We start from the raw sequence: 19,739 nt of genomic DNA, 5'->3' as shown, positions 1-19,739 counted from the left end.
CATTATAATACAGGGCGGGGTTAGGTAATGAATATGTATATGCGTATTAGGAAACTTAATTAATACGGCGTTTGTAACCCGATATATACCAAGCTGAACGCAGCTGCCGGCACGTATGACTTTGGAGGAATTATTCCCCATGCGTACTAGCGCCGGAATAAACATACCTACTTTACTACTTATTCCAGTAGTGGAGTCTTTTCCGCATATCAAAACTACTGGATTTTTGTCGTTGTGTAATTATCAATTTATCTGTAGGCTTTTTTTGATTGACTTGCATTTTGAAAATATAATGGCTAGCTTGTGTTTCTCCGTTTTACACAAGTTAATTTGACAGCTAAGCGTCGGAATCGAATCCGGAGACCTCCTCAAGAACAGTTCACACTGCTGAGGTGCTTTTTTTGCACTTGTGCTGTCTATGCCGTTCATTTCCAAGATGTGGTGTGTGGGAGTGTTGCCCCCGGAGCACAGCTGGTGGACCTGGGTAATCGGCGCTCCGCAGCCATTGGCGTCCGTGTCTGCGGCGGGGCGAGCAGGCCTTGCTCCGCAAAATGCGCGGCGGGGGCGGATCGGCGGCGCCGCCGCTGAAGCGCCATTAGCGTCCAGGGGCCCGCTGTCGCGTTGCCCCATTCGCAGTGTCACACCGGGCCTCCCCGACCAGTGCCTCAGGGAACGTGGGAAAGTGGCGGGAGAGGCGAGAGGCCCGGTGGGGAAGTCCGCAGCCCGCCCCGGGGCTCGCTCTGGCGGGGCCGCTCGGCGACCGCCGGTGCCGATGCCGTGGACAGCAAGGCGCGCGGAGGCAGCACCACGGCGCGAAGCGACGAGCAGCCGCCCCAAGCGCGAACGGCCCTACAGGGACCACGCCGGGCGGGGGCTCTGCCTGAGGTACGGCCGGGGTGGGGGGGGCCGCGGGATCTCCGCAGCCATAGCCGCGTCCGCCTTCCCGGGCGGGAGTTGAGGGGACCGAGCGGTTCCGCCGGCTCCGGGCCGTAAGGGCATGTTGCGGTTGCTGCTGTCGGTGCCGCAGAGGGAGCCAGGGACGGGGCACGAGGGCTCCGGTAGCGCCGGCCCGGCTCCACACAGCTTCCGTGGCGGTGCCCGCACAGGACTCCGGCGGCGGCGGCCCTACCCCTCCTGCCCGCCCGGGGAAGGGCGGGTCGCGCGGGACAGGCAGCCGGGCGCGCTGCTGGCTGTGTGCAAGCGCGGTAAACCTGCCGGCACCGTAGTGAGGGGTAGACAGCGGCACCTGCTCGGGGTACTGTGAACGGCAGCGCTCGCAGAAGAGGCGCGACAGATTCGGGATTTTATTTCCACTCAAGAAAGAGGAGGATGGTGATCAGCTGTAGCATTATTTTTCGGTACTGGGGTTAACCGCTTAACGGTAAGTTAAAGGTACATATTAATTGTCCATATTGGGTTTTCTGAGTCTCTACCTGAATACGTACTAAGGGTGGCCTTTAACTTTAGATTTGAAGAATGCAAAACTCCTCCAAAGCACAGTTCGGTGTACGTTGTGGGTTAATCCTGGCAGGCAGCTCAGCCCTCACCCTTCCTCTTGCAGTGGGATGGGGATAGAATCAGAAGAGCAAACGTGGGAAATCCCATGGGTTTTCCCTGAGATAAAGACAATTTAAAAGGTAAAGCAAAGCTGTGTGCAAAACAAAATGTGGAATCTATTCATTATGTACCCTTAGAGGCACGTTTCTAGCCATTTCCAGGAAAGCAGGACTTCATCAGGTTTAGTAGTGACTTGGGAAGCCATATGCTGTTGTGTTGCATGTTTCCCCCTTTCTCCTTCTTCCCCTAATTTTGATGGCTCAGCATGGCATCATATGATTTAGAATAGGCCTTTGGTTGGTTTGGTTCAGCAGTCCCAGCTGTGTTCCATGCAAACTTCTTGTGCCACCCAACACCTGGGACAGGAGCCACAGGAGAAACAGACAGCCTTGACTCTGCTAAGTACTGTTCAGGGATAGCTAAACATCGGTGTATTTGAAGCACTTGCTTTGGTCACAAAACACAACACCCTGCTAGCTACTAGGAGGAAAATTAACTCGGTCCCAGCTAAAAGAGTACAGTGGAAAAGACAAAAAATTGAAATAACAGTCTTTTAAATGCCATGCAGGTTTTATTTGCCCAAACTGATTTTTCAAAGGACACAAAGTTTAATTGTTTACAGTAGGAGGAGTTTGGCTTAGGGATGTAGAGGAGATTATAATGGAGAAGTTTCTGCCTGTATACAGGAAAGTGTAGGTTTGTCAGTTCTACTGGCACAAAGTAAGTATATGGCAACACTGGATATTGGTCTGGCTTACTGTCTTTGTATTTAGAATAGAAATAGCCAGTTTTAATGTTTTTAGAGTAGTATTTTATTCGTGGAAAAATACTGCCTTCAATTTAATCCTTCAAACAATATGCTTCTGACTTTGGATCTTTTAAGAGAGGAAGGACACTGGTGTGTCAAAGAACCTTTCTGAAAAAAGTAAGCTATCAAAAGATTAGCAACAGGCGATCAAGATAAAGATGGTAAATTATTGTTAATATTTGGAATCCTTCTTTAAGCACCAGTGATCTGTGGTTTTGCTTTTGACAAAAATCATAAACCAAAGGACAGAGAATAACTTTTTTTCAAAAGTACTAAGTTACTAAGGCTGTTTGTTAGCGGGGGGTTTTTAGTTAGACCCTGGATAAACAAGGATTAGGTTGTTTATTGTTCTTATATTGCTGAAGCTAATACTTTATATTACCACTTGAAACTCTGCACTCACCTCCTGTCAGTTGCCCTCTATCCTGAGGAGGTGATATTACTGCAATCTGTCAGGGCAGTGGGGAGGAAGAAAGCCTGTTTACAGTTAAGGGGAGTACTGCAAAGTAGCCATTGATACCATTAGCTAAATTTACTGTTAAAGCATATCTGCATATTTTGTATCATGTTTACTTGCATATGAATTGGAATTAAAAAATACAAAATCGAAATGAATTGTTACTATAAAAGAAACTCATTTAAATATACTGAAAGCATACTTATAAAGTTAAAACTTGCCATTTTACCCTCTATATAACGTGCCATTTTATCCTCTCTATAGTGAGGAAATACAAATGTAGTGTTCTTAATTACACTGACTTTATGTATTCTATGACTACATATTTGTGCTGTTAATTTCAGGAGATCAAAATTTATGAGTCGTGTTGGGGAAACCATGAATTTCACTCATCAAATAATTATGTATTTCTTTTCTTTAAGATTCGGTGTTCTGATGTGTCTTGAGGTCTTCATTTTGCTCTTTTTCTTGGCTTCTAGAACTTGCAGTTGTTTCAGCATTCTCTCACAGTTCCTAATCAGAATCTGTATCTACATGATCTAACTAGGCCTATAGCATGTTATGAAAAAAAAAGATTGTCCAAGAAATACAGATATATATTTTTCTAGTTCTTTCTAAGTATATGTGCAAACTGGGTGTGTATCAACGTGCAAGATTAATTTTCAGAAGAAAACTTAAGTAGCCTTAAAAAAATCCATGAAAAACGTTTGTTTTGCTTCAATAACTCCATAATAATTTGTAATTTAAATTAAGTTCTTGCGACACAACTGTGTGCTTTGCTCAAGAGAAGGAGAACTTGTTTTTCTGGTAGGTGTGGCTGCTGTTACTGACATTAAAAGAGCAATAGCTATGTGAAATAAAATGTGCCAGGAAGGTATTGTACCAGGTTTTTTTCTCTCAGTATTGTTCTGTATTGAACAATTACTGCAATTTACCTTAAAAGTATTTAAGTTTTTATCTGTTTAAAATAAACAAGTAATAGATTATTTAACAAAATAACTTAGCAAAAAATAAATGGAGGACTGAACAGAACTTCACTCGGCTATCTGCTTTAAAAGGTACTTTTTCCTTTCCAGCGTTCGCTGTTCAAAACATAGTTGAAATGATACATTTTTTTCTTGTTTGTTATTTATTGCTAGCAAAAGCAGAAGAAGAACAGGTAATAAATTGATTTTGTTATTTGCTGTTGACATGGTTTGATAACTAAAGAAATTTAGTTTAAAAATATTTATTCTGTAAGACTGAACAATATTTTAAGCCATGAATAGATAAAACCAAGGGGAAGAATGTTAAATGTGACCTACTCTGTGTTGCAAGAATGCTAAAGTATATAACATTCTTGGAATAAGAATGCTTGGGGGAAACCTGTACTTTAGCATGTTTCATAAAAAGATTTAGAAAGTTTGTTTGAGTTGTTTTCAGTCACATCCAGACTCCAGCTGGAAGTCGTATGGCAGTAGCAGACTCTTACTATGTATTTGCAGTTCTGCTCTTAATTTTAAGGACTTCTGAGGAGGACTCTCCATTTCAGAGATGGAAGAGTCAGTGCTTTCTGCTGCTCCTTTTCTGCTTTGTGCCTAGTGTGATGTAGTGGGATTTTTGATGCCTTTATGACAGTTCTGGTCTGAAAAGCAGTTTCTTGGTAGCTAGCAAAGGCTGCTGTAAATCACATCAGCCCTGGTATATGGGACATTTTTAGGGGTATGTTGTGACTGTGGTTCTCCCTAGTTCACTTTTTCATGAAAGAGCAATTGTGAAAATACCGTACATTATTTTGAAGGCACGGACAATTATTTTTGTCCTGCCTGCTGGAAACATTTTTGTCATCTTGTGCAATTGCAGCAGTTCATTCCATCTCAGCATTTTACCCCACACTGCCTGCTGGCAGTTGGGGGAACTCTCTTCTACCAATCCAGTTTTCTGATCTGACGTGAATTTGATTAATCTGGGACACCCTTTTCCCAAGACTCTCTGTGGCACAAGCAGGCCTTTGAAGAGATTTGCTGTCACTTTTCTGTTTATGGATCATACCTGAATGCCTAAAGATGAATTTGTAGAGAAAACTTTCATCTAGGCTTCACTTGCAGAAATTAGTGCTTGAGAGTGCCATAAACTCCCACTCAGGCATTAACACTTGCTAGCACAAGTGCTGCTAAAGACTTCAGTCATCCAGGCACTCAGGACTGCCTACCTGTTCCTGCAGCAGCAAGAGTTTTAAGACCTGACCCCCAAACCGTGCCAGGAGCTGAGCCAGCATTAATGCAGTGTGAGGAGGCCCAGATCTCTAGCACGCATTAATATGAGATGACCTTTCCTGCAGTTCCTGCCTTGTGTATGGCTACATAGGGTGGAGTAGCTAACTGAGTTCTGTACCTACATAGATTTCACCTGTCTTCTGCTGGATTGTACGAATTGACCTTCCTCTGTACGTATGGTCTCATTTGTGGTGAACTGCAAGTTAGGGAATTCATAAATTAGTGATTATATCTGGACCATTGTGTGTAATCCCCAATTAGCATGTTTATTATGAACTTGATTAATTCTATATATATTTAATTTATCTGCCTCTCGCTTGTCTGTGAGAAGTCTGGTTGAGCGGATTTTTTTAACGTAATTTGCATACACACTGTGTAGGGGGAATAAAATTTTTGCTTTGCTTTAAGAATTACTGCCTAGTTATTAAATTGGATATTTTAAAATTTGGATTATAGAAAAAGAGAAAATTTCTCCTTGTATTGCTGTATATAGACCTCTGTTATATTCTTCTACAGAACCCTCCATGTACAGAAACTGCTCCACACAAATAGAGGCATTCAGAGTGTTGCGCACAGTACCGTACATATCATGAAAGGCATGTTCTGTGACTGGTTTTTCATAAAAGCACAGTAGCTGGGTCTCTGAGTAAGTCGGTGCAAAATGATCGAGACCTACCCCATCTTGTTTGTGAAATTCTTGAGCAATGGTCATGGGTCAGTATTATCTCATACTATGTCTTTTCTTTTCTGCAGATGCGGCAGCATAAAATAAAAGGACAAAGAAATTTGCATCCACATTTAGATACGTACAAAATGTTGTGTGCTGGGAAAAAATCTTACTTTGCTGCTGCTGTGTGCATTATTACTGTAACTTCAATGCTTGCAGTTTCTTATCTGAGCTTACAGAGACTTTCTCATCAGCCAAAAGTAATTCAAGAAGGCAGAAGATGTCGGGGGAAAATTGCCAATAGCACAATAACAGCATTAAAAGGTAACAAAACTTTTATTATATCCCCATACTTTGATGACAGAGAAAGCAAAGTCACTCGTCTGATTGGGATTGTTCACCATGAAGACGTAAAACAACTGTACTGCTGGTTCTGCTGTCAGCCCAATGGAAAGATATATGTATCAAAAGCAAAAATCGATGTTCACTCAGATAGATTTGGATTCCCTTATGGTGCAGCAGATATAGTTTGTTTGGAACCTGAAAATTGTGATCCAACACATGTATCAATTCATCAGTCTCCACATGGAAATATTGACCAGCTGCCAAGGTTTGAAATTAAAAACCGCAAGGCTGAGACCTTTTCTGTTGACTTCACTGTGTGCATTTCTGCCATGTTTGGAAACTACAACAATGTCTTACAGTTTATACAGAGTATGGAAATGTACAAGATTCTTGGAGCCCAGAAAGTGGTGATCTATAAGAACAACTGCAGCCATCTGATGGACAAAGTCTTGAAGTTTTATGTAGAGGAAGGAACTGTTGAAATAATTCCCTGGCCAATAAACTCACACCTCCGGGTTTCTTCTAAATGGCACTTCATGCAAGATGGAACACACATTGGCTACTATGGACAAATCACAGCTCTAAATGACTGTATATACCGTAACATGGAAAGGAGCAAGTTTGTGGTCCTTAATGATGCTGATGAAATAATTCTTCCCCTTAAGCACCCAAACTGGAAAACAATGATGAACAGTCTTCAGGAACAAAACCCAGGGACTAGTGTTTTCCTCTTTGAGAACCATATCTTCCCAGAAACTGTATCTTCTGGCATGTTCAACATTTCATCTTGGAATACTGTGCCAGGTGTTAACATATTACAGCATGTATACAGAGAGCCTGACAGGAAAGATGTGATCAATCCCCGGAAAATGATAGTTGATCCACGAAAGGTGATTCAGACTTCAGTCCATTCTGTCCTACATGCTTATGGGAACAGTGCAAATGTTCCCATGGATGTTGCTCTCATTTATCACTGTCGGAAGGCCCTTCAAAGAGACCTTCCCAGAGAATCCCTTATCAGGGATACAACACTGTGGAGATATAACTCATCATTAATCATGAATGTTAACAAGGTGCTATCTCAAACCATGCTGCAAGCTCAAGAGTGAAACTTTGGTTATAAGGAGGGAAAGTGGAGCACTACCTGTATGGTGGGAAGACAGAGGATATCAATAAAGATCACATTAAATTGATTTCCACATGGAGTTTACATTTTGCTGCAATTATTTGGGGAATCTATAGCAAAGCCATGGATCATTTAATGGTATCAAGGGTTGCCGTATTTCTTCTGGGAAATGTTCAATTTGTTTTCAGTTAAAACAATAATCAAATAATGTGAAACAGTTTTCAGCCTATGTACAAAAAGTACTACGGTCATTAGTATTAAAGGTAGCATTGCTTAATTCTTGCAATTTGTATGTCACGGGGTACCAAATTTGTATGTATCAATTTGAGTAAAGGTAAAGAAGTAATTGAGCACAATCTTCCTTTCACTTGTAAAAAATATTAACCCCTTATGTTCTTGGAAATAGTGTATGTTAAAGATGTGAGGGATTGTAACACTAAACACAGCCGTTGGAGTTTTGCTGATAGAAATGTCGTGTTCAGCTGGGCTTTGGAGATACGTAAGTTTGAGAAGAGTGATCCCACCTCTTCTGAATTACTTAAGTGGTAAGTGCCGAGTTGTGTTGGAAAGTTTTAATAGAGGCAAGGGATACAGATTTATCTTAAAGAAAAAGATACTTTTGTGAACTGAAAAGAACCTATTTCAAGGAAGAAAGATGGCCAAAGAACTTTTATGAAACAGTTTTTTTCTTCTGGCAACTTGAAGCCTTGTAGGAAAATGTTTCATGAAATTCAGACACAAGTTGGATTTTAGTCCTTTATGTGATGGGTAAGTTGAATTATGTTGCTTCCTTGGGTATGTGTAAGGGTACAGAAGCTGCATTTTTTCCAACCTGTGTCTGGCAATAGTGCTGACTTTTGCTGAAGGGTCAGATGGAAACCAAAGCAAACAAAAAACCCATTTGCTCACTTCAGTTTCAGAGTTTCAGTTTCACAATTTCAGCTTCTGTTTGACAAGCCCCCAGAACTATACGCATTGCCTATGTTGTGGCAATATATTAGAACCTTCCTACTGAAGGCAGCGATAGCCTGACACTTTGGTGTCTGACAGAGAAGTGTGTGTGAGAGGAAGTGTGCCTTTTAAAATTTCTACACTTGTGTCATGCTTTCGTTCCTCTACCTGGTAGTGGCACATACCTGTGCCCTTAAAGAGCTCTGTCATTAGTGGATTGGTACCATTAGCAGATGTCCAGAGGGAACTTTTACTTTGCTTCACAGTGACTGCAGCATCTCCCAGTCTGTATCAACAAACTGACAGCTGTATTAGTATCAGATGCCTGCTGCTGTCAGTCACACAATCTCGTGTGGCAACAAGTCTGTTTAGAATTTCAGACTTGTTTTGAAGGGGAACCTGGAGGTATCTCCCTGCTTATAGCATGGTGTGCTCAGGACTTCGTGTAGGAAGGCTGGGCAACCTGCTTCAGTCTTAAACTAACCTCACTGTGGAAAATTTCTCTTGTTGCAAGAACCATTTACCATTGTCTTGCTGCATGATGCTGAAATGAGTCTGACTTCATTTCCTGTACAGCTTACTAGTTAGCTGGAGACAGTAGCAGTGCCTCCTCATGCCCTGCCCACCACCTTCTCTTTCCCCACCATTCTTCCTTGGAAGGCTGAGCCTGGGTCTCAGTTTCTCAGCCTTGTGCTCCACTTCCTCTCTGTGAACTCTGCATCATCAAGGTCACTAATAAAGTAGTTAACCAGGTTTTCCTGTTTTGCTGACTTGGAAAAAAGGACATTTCTGGCACGCCTCTATTTAGCCTTTCAAAGTTAATGCAGTGCTATATAGGTTGCTCCTTCAGTAGAAGCTGAGTTACTGCACACATCATAACTATAAAGAATGATGAGAAGTGGGTTTCAAGGCAAGTTATTGAAAACTTTCTATTTTCATGGAAGCTTTCTTCACTTTGGAGTCAGATAACAAAAGCTCGAAGAGCTCATAAGTTATGCCCCAGACAGTGCAGTTTGAACTGAGAGTTGTGAATTTGGTTTCCTGTTGGTAAAATCCTTAATTACAGGCAACATTACTCAAAGTAAATAGGTGTGAGTAAAGGTGGGAAAACTGAGTGCTTAAGAGTCCGGCCTTGTATGTAAGAGACTGTTCCACTGTGACTGTAGGGAGCTCCTACAGCATCACTCAGATACTGATTCTTGCATATGAAAACTCCCCTTCATTGGTGTAATTCATACCACATATATTTGAGAATCTTGGCCTTCATTCAGTATTAAGTATGAAATCGGGTCTCCTTTGATAGTGGGAAGAAAAAAAATCACACTAACAAGCAGTTAACTTCTGTACATCAAGTCTCCTATGATGAGACCTTTTTCTACTCCTGTGCTTTTCGTCAGACTCTTGATTCCCTCCCCCCCCACCCCGAGATGTGGCATTCTGTCATTTGCCCCTGCTTTCCAACTCTAGATGTAGGAACTACTTTAAATGCATTATATTAACTGCAACTTTTGGAGAAAGTGAATGGCTGGTAGACATCATTTAATGTAAGAAAGTTACCTGCTGTAGAGACTGAACATCACCTTCCCATTCATGTGAACTAAACAACGTTTTAACACAAACTGTAGGAAATAAGGACTATAAAATACCAATCAAGCTATTCTGAGTTACTATCAGCAAGTATGATGAATATGTCAGAGGTTCCCCAGGATTTATCACGATTGCAGGCTGTATCAGATAGATGAAAAGTTGCATCATTCTTGCTGAGGAGATACTGTATTGACATGTTCCTGAACTTAAAACATCTGGTCCTAGTTAAAAGACTCATTTGCTTCTCCTGTTTCAAAGGCTAAGTATTTAAAGCTATCATATGGAAAAACATTTTGAAAAGAAAGATTCTGGAGAGCGAAAGGGTTTGCTATTTTCTCATTTTGGTTAAGCAGCCATGCACTGTAACCAGTATTTGCTGTTACAGGTACAAAAGCCTATGGTTCTAAAATAGTAGCTTCACCTTCTGTTCCAACAACAAAACAAAGGTCAGAAGTCAGGTCAAGCACAACTTGATTTCAGAGTTTAAAGCAGATTTGAATGGTTTAAACATTACAAGCTATACTTCAGAGCCCAAACAGGTATATTTAAACATGAATATAGACAAAAATTTGTGGTGAATACTGTTAGCATGCTGCATTGCATTATGTCCAAAACAACCCATTCCCAAATGCCCAAATAAAAGTAAGTGATTGTGCATTGCATGATGATACCATTGGGTGTGCAACTTTGGTTCATGCAAAGTCTCATTTTATGGACACACTGCTGATAGCCATATATTCCTGAAGATTTTGTATGTGTGAGCTTTTCAGCCATGTTCTTTCCATAACACCAAATGGATACTATGGTCTGGCATACTGGTGGCAAAAACCAAGCCCGTATCATTTTGGCCATTTAGTCCGTTTAACCAAGACATTTCACCAGCCAAAAAGCTTGAACCTCTCTTTGACTTTCTATATTCTGGTAAAGGCCAGCGGCTTATCAGTTTTTCTGTCCTCAAGTCCATTATATACAGGTATCTGTTGTCAAACAGTAGAGCAAATATCTCTCCAAAGCCCAGCAAGGACACATTTGAGAAGTCTGGAGGTTTGATAACCCTAGAAGACAAGAAAACAGTGTTAGAATCTCCCTTACAATGCAGTTGTGAGCTAATCCTGTATGTCTACAGAAAATGTGTCTAAACTCATCATTCTGAAATAATTTAGAAAGAACTGGATGCAAATCTTTCAAATTAAGCAACTGAACACTTAGCTACAGTTGGGCCTGTGGTTTCAGTTTGGACTTTGTGCATTCAGCACAGACCCATCTGAGCATAAGTAAAGGTTAAGGTTTGAAAGGGATTATTCTGTAGAGCACAAGATAAAAAGAGCCATTTCCACATACACACAAAAGAGCAAATGTACTTTTGTTTTACAGTAAATTTCCATATGGATTTTATGCCTCAATATCTTTGAGGAAAAAGCTGTTATTATTCTTTTGGTCACTCTTCTAAAAGGCATAGACATGCCTTCTTGTGATAAGCAGATAAATCATCCAAGACTGGTCCTTAGAATGCTATTTTACCAATGTTTTATGTTAAATTAAGCATGGGGAGAAATCAAACTATTTTTTAGTTCCCCAACACCTTTATGATGTTTTCCCTTAATAAATAAAACTTGGAACAGAAACTGAAGAGTTGAGTCTTCCACAACTGCCTGCACATTTCATCATAGCATTACATAAAGCACAGAACTAAGGCACAAAAATGTGTGGAGATGAAAATCTGCTCTCAGCAGTAAGAGACCATCTTTCTCTTTTGAAAGATGGGAGGGTAAACTAAGAGGTGAAATTACTCAGTTATTGATAAGAAGCACTTCTTCTGGAGTAGATCTTTCAAAGGTAGATACTCCACAAATACTCAGGCTATTTGAATTAAGAGTCTGATAGCGGTTCTAAAATGCATTTTTATCTTTAGTAAGTTACTATCTTTGATGCCACCATTTCTAACTCGTACAGCCTGATTATTTTTGTGGAAATGGAATACCATCGTGTTTGGTCCCTTATTGCAGTCTGATAGATTACACTGTCATTCCACAACATTAGCAATAGTGACAGATCACTAGTGCTATAAGGAAAAAGAGTCATTTTAATTTCTTGTCCCATCAAAGGACCCCCAGAAATGCTTGTTTGGTTCTCAGTATAGCAGTCTCCATGGTAACATTAGCTCTGGGTCACTGCATTTTCACATTCACAACTACAGCATTGCAGTCTGATTTAAGTCTGTACTGAAACGCTTCAGCTTACAGAATGAAAATATGGAAGAGAACTAGCATGTGGCCAGAAACCAAAACAGCAATCAAAAAATTCATATTATCAGATGAGAAATTAGAATTAAACCTCTCAATATGTGTAAAGTAAGAATTTTTATCAAGATTCTTTTGGTCCACATCTACAGGAAGTTACTAAAACTAGTATGATCTATTTCTTATTTATTCAATGAAGACTGAATCCTAAACTGAACAGTTTACCTGAGAATATCATAGCTGGCAAAGTCCCACTGGTATAATCCTAGTGCTGAACTGCACACTATGTATTTACCATCAAAGTGCAGTCTGGGCTGTAGGGAGATGCTGCGGTCTTCAGAAACAGACAGTGTTCTTAAGCACTTGCAGTTTATTTCCCTTCCAATAGGCCAAATCTACAATTAAAACACAGTTTAAGACCATAGAAAATTCACATTATAAACTGTTACACAAATGAGCAAGCCTCACAGTCTCTTTTTAAGTATCAAGTAAACGTGTGCATGGGTATTTTTCAGAAATATATATCTCTTTCAGGTAGGAACATCGATTCTTCAAGCGACGTGTCTTACAGTATTGGTGCAGCATGTGTTGTTTCTAGCCTAAAAAATCCCAGTGAAAATGGGTACTTTAAAGAATGGAAAAAAAAAAATCAAACCCAAAAAGTCCCCAAAAAACAACAACAAAAAAACCCCAAACAAAACAAAAAACAAACCCAAAAAAATCACCCAACTGGGACAGAAATGTAATGGTGTTTCAGTTACAAAGCACTTCTACAGCCACAAACTTTCAGCATGCTCCAACCCCAAAGTCCCCAACAGTAACAGTATTTGCAGTTAAGTCCTTCACTGTCAAGTTAGCACAATAAGGACAAACTGAAAGCACTGATTCTTTGCATTACCATTCTTGTAGAGCTATCATTTAAAACTAAATGCTAAGAAGACCACTGAAAAATTAGCTTCCGAGGAGTTTCATGTTCTGCACACAGCCTCTAAAGCGGAAATGTGGGAAAACATAAAGCCTTCTATTATTTGTAAACTTCAGCAAAGTACTCAAGCTTTTTATTTCCCAGTGCACAAAAATAATACATGCACGATATATGGTACATACCTTGATTTCATACTTATCTGCACTTAGGAGAATATAATCCCCAGGACTATGCATAAGAGATTTGACTTTGCACTTCTGCAAAACGACCTGTAATTGAAGGATGGTAATAATTTATGTTGATGCTGTTAAGTAAACAAACTTTCATTTGCATTTTTCACTTCACTGACCACCTGCATATTGTACCCATGTATAAAGGCAGTACTTTTAGCAACAGAGGGAAAGCTACTCTTCTTATTCCTACTACTGACAACTTACTGTATTAATAAGCAAACATATATACTTCACCTGTACAGTCACACCCCCCACCAAGTTCTGAAGTAACCAGAAGAAAAATATTGTTTCATGCTCAGATATTTGTTATCAAGATCATTAGATTTTTTTACATAATTTTTTAAGCAGTATTCTTTCAGAACCAGTTTTTATTCAGTCTTTGAATCAAACAAACACTGCTTCCTAATATTAGCCCAGCTGCTTTGGAATTCAAATATCTTCAATGGTCTGAAAGGTTTAATTACAGCTTAAATATTTTTTCTGTTGTAATGCTATTTTGTAGTATTGCCAGATGTTCTTCAGATTCTAAACCTAGCTGCAGGGTCAGGATTAGGAAATCAGAATTTAGAACACATTACAAATTTTGTGCAAGTAAGTGTGTGAGATAATTAGAAATCAATATTCCCACCTTAGTGACCCATTCTGTGTGTCCAGTAAGGGTATTCAGGCACGTTCCTGTTGATAAGGCCCATACTTTCACAGTGAAGTCCGCAGAGCCACTGACCAGAATATCGAGTTCATCATTGTAATCCACACTAAAAACTTCAAGCAAAGACGGAACTAAATAAGGAAAACCAGTCTCTATGTCTCTGTGAGACACTAGTAGCCTCTGTATGAATTTAGCAGCCTCTAAATTCATATGCTACTACATTTTTAATTGTTGTTCTTGAGCTGTATACATGAATTGTTGCTCTGGATGCCTAAGTTTACACTGCAAAATTATTGGGGTTTTTTTCCCAAATTGAAAGCATGTGTATCCGTGGTTCCTTTATGGCTGGATTATGGTAAAGTGTAACTTAAGCTAGTTCCTATTTCCAGAGTTTTAGTAAGACAATTCCAGCAAGATTAGTACATTCTATAGATACAGGGGGGAAAAAAACTACAGCTGAGTTGAGTATATTTTTAAGTACACGACAAAGAATTTAATTATGAGGGGACTGCAAATACATATTCCTAGGTCCTATTTTGCTCTTTGCTGTAAGCTCATGTCCAGTCTGGGAATAGAAAGAATGGCCATGGCCATGTACACCCTGCTACCTAAGGTTTGCACCTCTTTGAGACTTGAAGCTACTGAATAACCACGGCATTTAGTGTTACTTCCACGCAATTGCAAAACACTACATGGCTAAGCTCTGGCATATTCAAGGACAAATTTATATCTGTTCTGGTCACTTCCCCTGTCGAGGGGAACTGAGGTGACTCAGGTGACAGAGAACAGAGGCTGAACAAACCAAAAAAGCTAGTGTGCAAAAAGCTAACTTAAATTATATTTTTTTGATGATGATGTACGTTACTTGACTGGTGAAATTACAATATTAAAAATTTCAACATACCTGCACCAGTATGTCCTCTAAAATGCTGTGTCTTTGCCCCAGAGCTCCATTCCCAACAGGCTACTGTGTTATCAAAAGATCCTGTTACAAGCTTTTGTTCATCAAACTTCACTGCAGCACAAGTGTGTGTCTGGATACCATATATGCACTGACCTGTGCTTACATCCCATAGTTTTGCAGACAAGTCATCTGATCCTACAATATAAAAGAACAGGATAATTGGAAGCAGAGAGTAAATAATATTTCTGATCCTATACTCATCTTTGTTTGTCTTTAAATAAAGTATTTTCATGGAATCGCAGAATGGTTATGGTTGGAAGTGACCTCCAGGGGTCACCAACCCCGCTACTCAAACAGGGCCACCTACATCCAGCTGTCTAGGACCATGACCAGACAGCTTTTGAGTGTGACCAAGGATGAATGCTCCCCAGTCTCCTTGGGCAACCTGTGCTCAATCACTCTCACCATAAAAATGTGAAAGAATAAATCACTCTCACAGTAAAAAAAAAGTGGTTTAAAGGGAAACGCCTGTGTTTCAGTTTGTGAAACCTCCTGTTTGACTGCCTCTTGTCCCCTCATTGAGCACCGCTGAAAAGAGCCTGGCTACATCTTATTTGCACCCTCACTTCAGGTATTTCTGTACATTGATAGCATCCTGAGCCCTCTCTTCTTCAGGATAAGAAGTCCCAGCTCTCTCAGCCCTTCTTCATATGAAAGATGCTCCAGTGCCTTCATCATCTTCATGGCCTTTTGCTGGACTCTCCAGTGTGTCCCTGTTTTTACTGAGGAGCCCAAAACTGGACACAGTACTCCACCAGGCCTCACCAGTGCTGAGAAGAGGGAAAGGAGCACCCCACTCAACCTGCTGGCAACTCCCCCTACAGCAGCCAAGGATATCACTGGCCTTCTTTGCAGCAAGGGAAAAGGTGGCTATGTTCACTTGGTGACCCCTGGGTCCTTTACTGCCAAGCTGCTTTCCAGTTTGGTGGCCCCTACCATATACTGGTGCTGTGGAGTTAATCCACTTCAAGTGCAGGGCTTGGCACTTCCCCTTGTTGACCTTTTTCTCTTTAAATAGTATTTTTAAGCTGTCTGAATGGGAAATACGGCCTAGTTTTAAGTCTCAGCACTACAGCAAAGCCACTTGCTTTCATGTTAATGAAGCTACTATGTATCTGTCCTTCCAGTTTCTTCACACCCTTTTACCACCTTCTGCAGATCCTGGCACTACCTCTCCTGGCACTGACAGCATCTACTGAAACAGATGCATGGAAGTTTCACATGACACATCACTCTCAGGTTTACAGAGCCACTGACTATACTGCAAGCTTTAGTTTCTTTCAGGAAGGAAAAGGGTCCACCAAATCTAGAAATACAGATGAATACCAGGCCCCGTATCCTGCCACTTCCTTTTCTCAACCTGAAGCTCCTCTTTTTTTAAACTGCTAGCTTTGGAGAGCAAAATAAAATCCTGGACTCCTTACACCTGCTTTTTCTCCTGGGGGTTTCAGCACAAAAGTCAGTTTTCACAATGCTGTTTTCCGTGTATAACATTCACTGCTGAAAGGTAAGTGGAAAGACTAGCTAGAATTTAGTTGTTGGCTTCTAATAAGCATCCTAATGTACCAACAAATGTGCGACTGAAGTCAGCATTCCCAGCTTAGTATGTAACATTGTCATCCCAAACAACTGGAAATCCTTGCAACATGCTCTGACAGCAGCTCATTGTAACTCTGTTATTATTCTTTCATACTAAGGCTTCATATATTTTCTGTCTTGAAATCTTGAAGTCTATCCTCTTTAGGGAGGAAGCTGAAATTATGTGCAAGTCAGACTAATAAGAAGGTTAAATGTACTTTACAGCACTTCATAAAGCACTTATGTTAACAACTGAAAGTGCTTACAGCCTTGTTGCAAGGAAGAAGATACAACATTTTCTTCCACACTTTGGGAGACTGAAGTTCTCTCATAGCTTTCCTTTTAATTGAAAGCTATCATCTAAGAGGATAGCTAACATATCTTCTCAAATGGGTTTACTTATAATAACAGCATGATCAAAATCATAGAGCGGTCTGAATTGGAAGGGCCCTTAAAAATCATTTCGTTCCAACCGCCCTGCCATGGGCCGGGACAATGATGCCTGCTGTTACTATTTCTTTATCTAACAAAGAAATTGGTCTCCTTGTGTTCTTATTAAAGTGACCAATGAGTTTATTAGTACACCAGGTCTTCCAGAAATTGAAAAAAAAGAAGTAATTTTGAATCATCATCTGTATTCACACTATGAAAATAATTTTTCTGGTAAAAGAAAAGCAAATTGTCATTAATCTTATGAGGGGGAAGAGAAAACAAAGAATTTTAAGACTGCCAAGTTGTCTGTCCTTCCTACCTGTACACAGAAGTCCATCTTTATAGTAAAGTGCATATACTCTGGCACTGTGTCCAATTAAAGAGGATGTCTCAAAGGCTTCATGGTCCTTCAGTTGCTTCATCCTTAAAATAGCTTTTAGGTAAACCTTCTTCCAGTGTAGAGGATCCTGAACAGAGTCATCTATCTGCCAACCCAAATTCTTACATGCAGTCTGCCACACCTCTGTACAGGCACTTATAACCTTGTTCCACTGCTTAGAGACGAGGCAACACGTGAGTAAGGTCTGCGGATCAAGCCATTTTAACAGATAAAAACTAAGTTCCAATGGAAGAAGTTTGAGGAAGTCCCTCTTGAGGAGAATCTCTAGATTATTGGAGAGGTGCCTGAGCTGGACTGCTCCACTCAAGCTAATCAGGTGATCCAGAGTTTCATTTTTCTGCAAGTCCGTCAGAGAAAGAAATGCAATAGAAATGTTATCAAGCCATGCTTCAAAGTCCTTTTTCTCCATAAGGTTATGGAAAAATTTACCTGTGATACATCAAAATACTGTATTAGTTCCGTTCAGAAAATAAGGTAAGAATCACATCTTTATTACTGGTACATCAGTATTCCAAATGGCATGTTAACACATAGATTGAAGTGACCAAATGCATTTTAAAATATTCTTTAGGTTAGACTAAGCATTTGCATGCACCTTGAACTGTCATTTGTCCCACACCAGACTTAAAAGTAAATTGTATGTAGCTAGCAAATGTTAGCATTCATTATGAATGTTAACATATTTCTTGTTTTAGATTAACACTTTCAAATTCTGAGTCCAATAAGGTAAGGGTTAGTTTAAGTTTTAAACCTATTATAGCAAATAAACACTGTCTTAAAGTTTACTCATGGATTATACTGATAAAAGGAAAAAACCAGAGCACATAAGCAGAGTGATAAGCTAGTTACTAACAGAATTTACTCGTATCTTTGTCCTGAACTATTTTAAATATGAAGCAGGTAACTACTTAGTTTTGAAAAACCATATAAAGAGATGTCTGACAAACTGTATTGGAGGATACATTAGTCATCTTTCTGTTTGGCCCAAGTAAAGGCCTGAGCTTGTGCTGGTCTAGCATCAGTTTTGAAATGTCTGCACCACTTTGACCTAAATGCATTAAAAAAATCCTGTTGGGTTTTTTTTCCCCCTATTTTCTCAGTTTATTTCCACTGAGACTTAACAGTGAAAGTGAATACCACCTCCTGAACTACATCCTGTATGCACTGTATCCTGTGACATCTCAAGTTCCTTCAGTGACCTAGGACCACTGATTAACAAGGTAAACAGTTAAAAAATAATATTTATTTATTTTCTCTGGAAGGTCTAATTCATTAGACAACTGTCTGAATTTCATAGCAGCTCCCAAACTGAAAGAATTGAGTTATCTGAGAAGGGACTCAATAGTATGTCTATTTCTATACAGACATTTTACCATCATAGAATAAGATCTTAGAGTACACATCTTAACAGGGCACAGGAGTACCGAAAAGTACAGTCGTCACTATAAAAGGCTGTACATGGCATGCAATTGTTGGTGAAAACCGCAAGAAAGTTCTGGATGTCAAATGCACAGAAGCAGCTACTCCTATCAAGTCCCAAGTTCATTACAGTAACTTTTACAGCAGACAGCACATACCAGCTTTCCCCAGCACATATAGCAGTGAATATAGCTGCTGTTCAAACAGGCATGTGTTCTCTTTAAAACAAGTAAAAAATTCTAATAGGCCGGCTACGAATAAAAACTCCGTGAGCTCCAAGGCGTTTGTTGTATTCAATACGTGAAGCCAATACTGAAATTAAGCGCTGCTGTGAGGCAGCTGAAGCCGGTGCTCGAGCCTCTTTTCCAGGCGTTACGCAGCCAGCCCCATCCGCTCCCCCCGCCCGCCCCCAGTGTACCTCCGCGCGCAAAAAGCACGGCGAGACTGTAAACTCCGCATTGCTCACCTCAGGTAGCAGCCCGGCGCCAGGTGTCCGTCGGCGGGCAGTCGCCGCGGCTTGCGCGGACTCCCGGAGCCCAGCACGGCCGGGTGCTTCCCTGCGGCCATCGCTCCCACGGCAGGACCGGCTCACAGCACTTCCGCAGCCCGCGCCACAATCTGCGGGCAGCCACGACAGAAGGGTCACCCTCAAGACAGGACAAGGGCCTCGGGACCGCCCGGCGAGGAAGGTGGGGGAGGGCTGGGCCGAGCCCGCGCCGGGCGAACCGCCGGCACCGGAGAGAAGGCGCTGCCGGATCGCCGCTCTCACGATCTAGGCGGCTTCCGGCGCTTCCCAGCGTCATCACTCCCCGCCGCCGCGCTTCCGCCGCTCCCGCCCGCCCCGCTCCTAATGCCCGGCGCTGCCCGTGGCGAGGCGGCCCGGGACGGGCGTGTCGACGCTTCCCCACAGGTGAGACATGGCTGCTGAGGAGTCCCGCTGTGTGCTGGGTTACGCCACTTCCGACTCGGACCTGAGGTTTGGCAAGTTCTGTTTGTTAAGAATATTCCTGTAATTATTATGTTGAAAAATGCACTAGCGTTTATCATACTGACTTGAAGTCACTTATTTTCTCTCTTTCCGGTAGAGGTACGATGGTGGTGGAACCATGCACAAATCTAACGTGAAAACTGCGTCCCCCTTACTTG

The 19,739-nt window shown here is 41.1% G+C and overlaps 2 protein-coding genes across 5 annotated transcripts; one reads left to right on the top strand and one right to left on the bottom strand.

The window, feature by feature from the left end:
• Positions 1 to 112: 112 nt before the first annotated feature.
• Positions 113 to 8,449, top strand: LOC309581053 (uncharacterized protein). Of its 3 annotated transcripts, none has more exons than XM_082295454.1 (2): positions 113 to 885; positions 5,831 to 8,449. In XM_082295454.1, the coding sequence occupies exon 2, from the start codon at positions 5,831 to 5,833 to the stop codon at positions 7,196 to 7,198; it is 1,368 nt and encodes a 455-aa protein (XP_082151580.1). In that variant the 5' UTR covers positions 113 to 885; the 3' UTR covers positions 7,199 to 8,449. The 3 variants fall into 3 exon arrangements, with proteins under 3 accessions (XP_082151580.1, XP_082151582.1, XP_082151581.1); XM_082295456.1 differs by lacking the exon at positions 113 to 885 and adding an exon at positions 1,143 to 1,381; XM_082295455.1 differs by lacking the exon at positions 113 to 885 and adding an exon at positions 4,411 to 5,723.
• A 10-nt stretch (positions 8,450 to 8,459) lies between these two features.
• Positions 8,460 to 19,181, bottom strand: FBXW2 (F-box and WD repeat domain containing 2). 2 transcript variants are annotated; one of them, XM_082295457.1, is made up of 7 exons: positions 19,060 to 19,181; positions 17,094 to 17,603; positions 14,705 to 14,899; positions 13,780 to 13,913; positions 13,101 to 13,187; positions 12,219 to 12,388; positions 8,460 to 10,808 (listed from the first exon to the last, which is right to left on the bottom strand). In XM_082295457.1, the coding sequence occupies exons 2-7, from the start codon at positions 17,581 to 17,583 to the stop codon at positions 10,520 to 10,522; spliced, it is 1,365 nt and encodes a 454-aa protein (XP_082151583.1). In that variant the 5' UTR covers positions 17,584 to 17,603; positions 19,060 to 19,181; the 3' UTR covers positions 8,460 to 10,519. The 2 variants fall into 2 exon arrangements, with proteins under 2 accessions (XP_082151583.1, XP_082151584.1); XM_082295458.1 differs by having other exon boundaries at positions 10,578 to 10,808; positions 12,289 to 12,388.
• Positions 19,182 to 19,739: the final 558 nt, after the last annotated feature.

This window comes from Coloeus monedula (genome assembly GCF_965178545.1).
Source record: "Coloeus monedula genome assembly, chromosome: 21".
Taxonomy (NCBI): Eukaryota; Metazoa; Chordata; class Aves; order Passeriformes; family Corvidae; genus Coloeus; species Coloeus monedula.
Note: the sequence above shows the minus strand (reverse complement) of the source record. Positions and strands in the feature narration are given on the sequence as shown.